At 42.4% G+C, this 9269-nt stretch overlaps 1 protein-coding gene across 1 annotated transcript in view; it reads right to left on the reverse strand.

Moving 5' to 3' along the window:
* Positions 1-8128: 8128 nt before the first annotated feature.
* The window catches only part of UVSSA (UV-stimulated scaffold protein A), a gene marked incomplete at its 5' end in the record, with an annotated part of 49739 nt that continues 48598 nt past the window's right edge, over positions 8129-9269 (reverse strand). Inside the window, one exon of the mRNA XM_010010388.1 lies at positions 8129-8222. Within this exon, the coding sequence (XP_010008690.1) occupies positions 8129-8222 (94 nt within the window). The remainder of the gene's footprint in view (positions 8223-9269) is intronic.

A 9269-nucleotide genomic window follows, 5' to 3' on the forward strand; every position in this document is an offset into this window, starting at 1 on the left:
CAGCAGCCTGGAGTGTGCCGTACCCTCAAGTCCCAGGTCACAGGATACTGTCTGTATGAAGAGGCCATTTAGAGCATCAGCACCACAGAGTGAATGCTCAGATGATGCTCCTTGGAGCAGGGCTCTGCAGCTTGCGTTGGATCAGGCTGTGTGGTCGCAGACCTGGCACTGAGAAGCTTGATGGTAACAACTGAGAAGCACCCCTGCTCTGAGTGCTCAGCACACAGTGTATGAAAGCTGAACACTCTCACATCCCAACTCAGTTATCCATGTTCCTGCCTGTTGATGCTCTGGCTCTCAAAGGGAAGAAAACAGGGCTTGATGCAGCAAGTTGAGGTTACCACACTAGATAGTCACAGAAAGCCCCACAGCTCCCACACTGATCCCCCCAGCAAGGCCCAAAAGCTGATTCCCTTCCCCACTGCGCTGTACACAATGCTCTGTGCTCCCGCACGGAGATTTCTGGGGGTGTGCAGCATGTCTTCAGTGAGAAACAGAGACCCTGGTACAGCATAAGTAGAATCTACTGACTGAGGGGAAGACAAGCAGGACTGATTCATCCTGTGAGTTATTAGTTTTTAAATTACTACTAATTCATAAACTTCAGTGTTAGGGGATTCACAATGCAGAACACATTCAAGAGGACACTTTGCAAAGCATTTTCCAGAGGACAAATTCTCATCTCAGATACACTGAGCAGCACATTCAGAGTCTGATTCAGTGTTTTCACGTGAAGTCTTTGGCACGTACCAAAGAAAATCTGGGGCATCAGCATATTTTGAACTAATTCCCATGAAGTCAATGTTAAATCCAAGGGTGCAAGCCTGTATTACTGAGAAATGATTCAGATATTAATTGCATCTTAGCATTGTTCACCATATGAATAAATTGGGTAAAAAGTGAAGGAAACTTCCGTGTCTATTTTACTTCAAATATTTTAACATACTGAAGTTCACATTCATTGAATAAACAGCAGTAAAAATGTCTTATAATTGAAATAACAGGAAAAAAGCACAGACATACAGACAGATACATTCCAAATGATTGGGAGATAATTGCAAATACCTTGAAATACTTCGTGTCATTGCTTACACACAACAGTCAATGATGTTATACCAGATTCAGTGCAAACCAGTGTTCTATATTATCACCCCCCCCCCCAAATTTCTTGGAGTTATTTCCAGTTGAGCAGGAACGTAGGTTTAGTGAGATACCTTCTTAGATGAATTCAGTGGGGTTCTTTCACATGTATCACAGACCTTCTGTTTCAGTGTCCTCATCGTTTCAGTGTTTTCTGTTTCAGTGAGTTCAGACTTAACTCATACTCACATTACCTGTTTCTATTCTTACACTACATAAGTAAAACATTACAAATAAAGTTTTGTCTGCACGAACTTCAATCCATTTCACAAACATACAACTTGTTTGTAGTCTTCTATGTTGGCAAATATCTGTTAGCTCCTTTATTACATGTATAAAATTGTTCTGCTCAAACATACATGTAAATACTCAAAGGAACACTATTTTACAATGTCTGGGCAAGCAAATGCAATAGTTGTAAAACCCTTCTTGAGAGCAAATGAAACACAGATTTTCTTACGATATTTGAAGATTTGCCAGACTGGGGCACAAACCAAGGCACAGATTGGAGTGGACACTGAAGATGAAGGGGACAGGCAAGTGAACAAATGGGATCCTCATTAGTTGGGATCACAAAGTGGGTTTACATAAACCACATTCTTCTCTGTCTGGTGCTTTTTTTCCCCCTTCTGCCCATACTGTGCTGTACCACAAGGTCATGTCACACAGATGTCTCTGGTGGACAGAACGACACTTGTCACAGTGAAATAACCCTGACAGTAAGAGCTCTTCCTGCTTTCCTGATGCTGTCCGGCAGATATGTGGATTCATCATACAGAATAAGCTTCAAAGCAGCTCGGGAAATTATCATAACCTCAGAAACTTCACACTGCAAAGTCTGCAGGGCCCACTCAGGGGAAGTCCTGGGGATGCTGGAAATCCTTCGGATCAAGAGGGAATCACCAAGGACACAGAGGAAACTCATGTTCAGGACCCAAAAGTCCAGATAAGCAGGGTCAGGCAATACTGTATATGATTTCCTAATTTAATCTCACTACATGACAAATCTTCAACTGGCTAAAACTAGCTCACTCCCCACAAAGTGCTAGACCTCCTTTTAAAATACACTCTTAAAAAAAACTCTTTCATATTTTCTTCTCAGTAATGTCAGAAACCAGAAACATTTGACAGTGACAGTAAAAGAGGGATGACAGCACAGCAAAGAGCTGCAACTCACAGAAATATTTACGTGGAGTGATCATAGAATAGTTTGGGTTAGAAGGGGCCTTCAAAGGTCATCTAGTCCAACCCCCATGCAATGAGCAGGGACTTCTGCTGGTCACCATCTGATGAAGATCAACACAGTAGAGATTCACCCCCTTCAGTAAACTGCTGCTTTTTCAGAAGGAAAATAAACCTACTTTCCTTTTATCTCCATTGTTGCTCATTTTCTTTCCTTTTTTCCCCACAACCACACATAGACAACAACTTGCCCAGCACATAAAGGGACTCTTTCCTGTCTTTCCACCCACAACACGGGTAGGGTGACCACCTTTATTTCCCCTGCCTTGGTCCCCAGAGGTTGCATGAGGAGAAGGGAAGCACGGGAAGAAAACTTTTGGATGAGCTGCTGGTAGAGCTTCCACTCCTTATGCTGACCAAGAGTTTGTAGGACTGAACTGCACTCTCTGTGACCTGTTAAATATGTGGAGATCTGCAGCTGAGAATGCTCTGTGGGACTCAGATCACCAGCACTTCACCTTGGAGTGAGGATTTGGAATGAAATACAGTGTTTGCTTGGAGCACGCTCTGCAGCACACCTGATATAGGTTGCCCAGGGAAGCTGTGAAAGCTCCAATCCTGGCAGTGTTCAAGGCCAGGTTGGACAGAGCCTTGGGTGACATAGTTTAGTGTGTGGTGTCCCTGCTCATGGCAGGGGGGTTGGAACTAGATGATCTTAAGGTCCTTTCCAACCCAAACTATTCTATGATTCTACGATCACACTCGTTTGCTGCTTCTGTTTCAACACTGGGGAAAATGAACACACACACACACTTGTTGAAGTGATATCTAATTCCTGCCCTAGCAAAATGTGTGGCAGACTCTCCTCTGGGTGCTGTTAGCCTTTAGCTGTCAGAAAGACTATTACAAAAATCCAAAGATATCCCAAAGCAAATTCCAAACAAGCAGAATCATATATTAGGTTTCCATACACCTCTCGGAGAATGCGAGGATAAGAGTGGCTCTGCAATGGTGTTATAAATATCACGAATTAATGGTGGATGCAATGCCAACACCTTGTCATTATGCAAATTGGAATGTGGGCAGAAATGGTTATTCAACAATCCCTTTCAAAGAAACCAGACTCCAAATGCTGCTCATTACAGCTAAACTAATTAGCACCACATTTAAACCATTTTAATAAGCTTTTTCCTTAACCCCTTGACAAGAGGAGATTCCTGATGCTACTGCAACACCATATGAGCACTTGGCTGGGGTTGTGCTGAGGGCACTGAGAGGCAGAAAAGCAAGAAGTAGTCCACCCAAAATGACAATATAAAAGTTCCAGACATTTAGAGATGGAGAAGCAGATTGCACTGGAGTAAAAGCTAGGTTCAATTTGCCCAGGCTCCAGTGCAGTCTGCCACTAACACAGGACCACCATGCCCTCCTCCCAGTACAGCAGAGCCTGCTCCCAGGCTGCTCTCCTGAGCCACTGCTAAATGTAGACCATGTACTACCCAGGTCTAGCTAATAGTAAAAGCTCAACAAGCACATGAATTAATTTATTCCTCCACTCAATCAGCTTTGAAAAAGAGGAGAAGGAGGGAAAGCATCAACTAAAAAACATGAATAATTAATAGCTCTCTTCTTTCAGGGGCAGCGCCCAATTCCTGCAGCTGGAAGGGTAATAACTTGGTCCCTGTTTGTCCAGCGGCCAGGTAGACCCACGTCTCATCTACATGTATTTTCCAGGGCATGTGCTGTTTTGGGATCTTTAACACCTCTCCCAGCTGAAGGGGTCCCCGGTGCTGCTGGATGGAGAGGGTCCAAGCTGGTCTTGATCTAGGCTGCTGCTCTGAGGCCTTAACCTCTGCCAGGGCTTCCCACCCTCTGTCTTAATTCTTTCAATTTCTATAGAGGATTTTGTGATAGAAAGGACCATGATAATGCCCTGTGTCAGGAAGGCCACTGCTCCTTCCTGTTTTCACCTTTGGCTCCTGGCTCACCTCTCCCTCACACCTAGAGTCTCTACCCTGCTTTTTGCCCCACCTTGCTATGCACTTGACTTCATTCTGCACTTCCCATGCTGTGGCTTTTTCCTTGGGCACCGCTTGGGACAGAACTCTCTGTTTCCAGATGCAAATTCAAGTATCATTTTCACGCAAGAGCAGGATGTCGTTTTGCTTTTATTTAAACATAGCTGTCCCAATGCATCCCAAAACAGATATAAGGAGAAATTGCTCTCCAATGGGTGTCAGAATCACAGAATGGTTTGGATTGGAAGGGAACTTAAAGATCATCTAGTTCCAACCCCCTGCCATGGGCAGGGACACCTTCCACTAGACCAGGTTGCCCAAAGCCCGTTCCAAGCTGCCCTTCATCGTCATTTAAGTACTGCTATAACATCCGGATGTTCTTACCTTTCCTGATGCATAACCTACAGAGACATTTTTATCACCTCCACAATTAAAACCATTAATGTGTTTAATAGCACTGGATAAACTAATACCTGCACAAAGAGCCAGGTATTTCCATGAGGGTCAGAGACCACCCGATGGCTATTGCTGCTAAACTATTTTGATACATGTCAAATTGAATTTTTGCTGGCTGAGTTCCTGAGATACAGTACTACTACTTGCTTCTGGCTAGTAGCTCCTCATCGTTAGGAACATCGTTACTGTCAACTTCCACAGCCACTTTCAGTGGAACAGGTTTATTTGTTTGTTTTCCACAAAAAAACCCCAGGGTTTTTTTTCCAATAATGTTCACTTTGAACTCACTGATGCCCTCCCCAACCTGCAAACTGTTCCACATGCCTGATGTAGAATCACTCACAAATCCGGTGTCAGTCTTGTTTCAAAAAAAAAAAACCTTCTCAAACCCCAAAATCAAGCCCCAGCCCTAAATAAATCTTAAAAAAATCATTTCTAAGAGCTTTTAAGGGTTAAAGTTTTCTAATGGAAATCTTCAGCCAGACCTGGATTTGCTAAAGCCAAGCCTCAAGTGAGTTCAGAGAAAATGAAATCACAAGGTATCATGCAAAAAAGAGCATGGACCCATCCTGCCTCAGGAACTTCAGAGAGGATGTGCCGAAGGATTGTTTTTATTCAGAAACCCTGCTCACATTGTGATGTCACCAAGTGCTTTGGATTAGAGTCAGCCCCTTGATTCCAACCTTAAACAGCACTAATATCATACATGCTATATCTATAGTCTTCTCCTCCCCACATGCAAACAAGTGCTGAGGTAAGAATAACCATGGAGAAGTCTTTGCTTTCAGGTCCCGTTTTACCACCTAAACAGCACCAGTTACAAAAGGACGACTTACCTTCACCAGCACAGCTCAGTTACCATGTCCTTTTAGAAACACAGACTATTCATTAAGTAGAAGTATGTTACAATACAATTGCAAAGGCATTTGAGTTATAAAGACAAAAACATATAACAGAAATTATGTGAATGATATATTTATTTCTCCAGAAGCCCTGAGGACAGGAATGGAAAAGTTCCAGTAGAAACACACACAGTTTAGCAACTAAGATGTTTGACAAGCTGAGACCTCAAACTTGTAAATGGCTGGAAGTGACACACAAAGAGGTGTGACATATTTAAAAAGTAGATTGATCTATTCAAACTTTAAAGGATTTCTATTAAAGAAAAGGAGAAAGCTCTCCAAACCCTCTGAATGATGTCTAACCAGTCTAACGAGAATGTTTAAATGGCAAAATTCAAGACCTGTTGTGTGTGTATATGCTGAGTTGCCCTATAGAGAAATCACTTGATCAAACAAGGCAATAACACGGGAGGGGAAGCACGGGATCCTCAAACTCTGGATGAGAGGAAGATGCATGCTGGTAAGAGGCCATAAAGGCAGTGCTACAGAGGATGTGTTTAACATGTTCTCCTATGAAAAGTCTTTCTTGTTAAAAATTCATATCCAACTGGGTTTATTCGCCACCTGACAAGGAAAGTTCTTGCAACAAAAGCAGAAAAAAGTAAGTAGAAGAGCTTTAGAAAAGGGCATTGCTAACCTGGCCCGAAGTCCATGCACCCGTGTCCAAGTGAGCCACCTCCAAGGCACTTGCTGGGAAACCTTAATTCTGCTAATTCTCTTTCTGCTCGAAAGAGTCATTTTAGAAAAACACCTTTTTGCATGCAGGTGTTTTTAATAAAGAAAGGGGAAGAGCATATACATCACACAACAGGATCAGGTTTAACTGGTCAATCGAACACTCAGGTCCAGATAGGAAGTTTCAGCTGCTAATTCTAGAACTGATGTGACTGAGTAGCATCATAATGGAGCATTACTTCCTAAGCACACTTTTTTCTGATGTATTTCTACTGCTTCCTTTTCCAATCTTGGTCTTTGGCCTTTATGTTTATTTTATGGTTTTAATTCTACTAAAGGCCGAAACGGTAACTCCATGGGGTAAAGTGCACCTACTGTTTGCTGGAAATTTTCTAGTGCTGACATGTCATGTTCACAGCAAATAAGGGTTAAGTGCCACTGGACAATACAAATTCCCCACTCTTTTAACAAGGACATAACATCTCTTATAAATGAACACCTTCAGTCTGTGCAGGCTCAAGAATCTCTGGAGCAGTGGCACAGCAACCTTTGTGGCTCTTTTGAATGTTAATGTCCAAAACCAGAGTTTAATTTGGATTGTTCTGGGGTCCCAGAATCCAGTGATCTATTTTACATTCAGATGTGCAGGGTGTTGTTGGTTTGTTTTGCTGGGGTTTTGTGTGTGTGTGTCTTTATCCTTAATAAGAAATAAAATCAGTTTAGCAGTTGACTCAACTGACCTGCGGATGAACTTGGTTTGTCCTTGTCTTCAGTTTCACCTGAAGCCTTTATTGCCAGGTTAACTACATTGATACTAGGAGTGGCTTTGCTTCTAGTGCAGTAGACATCTTTTGTTGAAATCAAACTCTGCTCCATTCATTATCTGAAGGCATCAGTTGATTCGGATTTTTTTTTATTGTGTACACAAGAGGTCTTTTGAGGCACTCAGGAGTCACTGTGCTGCTTAATGTAGTACACTTTCTAGAATAGCATGCTGAGCAAATCCTAGAATCACAGACTGGTTTGGGTTGGAAGGGACCTTAAAGCTCCTCCAGTTCCAACCCCCTGCCATGGGCAGGGACACCTTCCACTAGAGCAGGTTGCTCCAAGCCCCTGTGTCCAACCTGGCCTTGAACACTGCCAGGGATGGGGCAGCCACAGCTTCTCTGGGCACCCTGTGCCAGCGCCTCAGCACCCTTGCAGTAAATAATTTTTCTTTGTACCTAATCTACATCTCCCTTCTTTCAGTTTAAAGCCATTCCCCCTTGTCCTTTCACTACATGCCCTGTAAAAAGCCCCTCTCCAGCTTTCTTGTAGGTTCCTTTAGGTACCAGAAGGCTGCGTTGGTAGAGGCCTTTTTCTGGTACAAATCTGATTGTTTTTTCTGAAGGCATGAAAGTGAAGGTAAATTACAACACACATGTTGGCAAAGGAAATACAAATTACATGAGCCCCTTAGGAAGGAAAAAACCCCAAACATTTTACCCAGAGTATGTACAAGTCATAAAACATGCTCTATTTCATGTACATTTCAAACAATTGAAATAATTGTGGAATGTATTCCATTCTATACTACCACATCTTTGTCAAAATCCATGTTATTATCAAAGAAGTTAAAGTTGAAAACAATTTAAAAAGATTACCCAGTAAAAACACACCAAGCACAGTGTTTCAGTATAAATATGAAGATCTGTGATAAAGGTTTTGTGCACTTGCACTCTTGTAAGCAGATGAAGGGTAAAGAAGATTAACAATTTAATTCAGTGCATAGTTAAACTGGTTGGCAAACTTCTCGTGCTTCCTTTGGTCCACTCGGTTCATCGCTTTCACCACTCGTTTCATAGCACCTCTGAAAGAGAAACAAAACCCAATAAACCCAGTTATGTTGATTCTGCACAGTATCAGAGAATGTTTATGAATGTTGGGGGTTGGGGGGAGAAATGAACTATGATTAATCACTACCAGGCTTCTGAACACTGCACTGATGAGGCTGAACAAATTTGTCTTGTTAGCTAAATTAGCTGCAGCAATACAAATAGTTTAATTCAAGCAATGATTTTATTAACAGGAGTAAACAAATGAAAGTCTTTCAGTTTAATGGCTGTGCCTTCCACCCTCTGAGCATTATTTCTGATAGTCACACATAGCAAGTCTGATTTTCAAAAGCACCCAACTGCTCTCGGTGGCGGGGAAGATAACTAAAGGTGTCTAACAGGATCTAAAAAACCTAACACTCAGAAACCCTCACAAAATCCAACCTGCAGAATCTAGAATGTTCTTGTGAGGAAAGGGCTTGCTGTTCAATTCATGTAACTATAACCCATTTAGCACCTTTCCTTTCAGAGGTTACTAAAACCCTGTTTCATCAGCTGTGGGCAGAGTCCGATGCCTTTGCTCATACCAGCAGCATCCCCATTCCTCAGCAGCAACTGTTCAATCCACAAGTACTTACTAGTTTAGGAAGACACCAGAGATTGTCATGTATCTCTCTGCAGAGAGATGGATAACTGCTGCAGAACAGCCAAGTGCTTGGAGTTTAGCATTGTAAGGACAGTATGTCCAGTATCTTATCCTTATATACAAGTGGAATGGGATCTCTGCTACCTCATGATGGGCAAGCATTCGAGCCCTCCACAGCGGCTGCTGTGCTTGAAGACAACTCTGGAGTGTTCTTTGGATTAAAAAATGAAATACAGAAATAAACTTTGGAGTTCTTAAGCTTTCTGATGCTCCTAAATCTGATGAGTGTTGCTGCTTTTTATTTGCTGCCATTGCTTCCTCCCAGTAAAGAAGGTGCCAAGAGATTCTCTTCTTTTGCAAGTGACTGCTATGCTTTTGAACTGGGTGAGTGAAGATGGCTGCATTTTCTTCACTACACCAACTCTGAGAGAAGATC

Source organism: Nestor notabilis, unplaced genomic scaffold (genome assembly GCF_000696875.1).
Source record: "Nestor notabilis isolate BGI_N333 unplaced genomic scaffold, ASM69687v1 scaffold12732, whole genome shotgun sequence".
Taxonomy (NCBI): Eukaryota; Metazoa; Chordata; class Aves; order Psittaciformes; family Psittacidae; genus Nestor; species Nestor notabilis.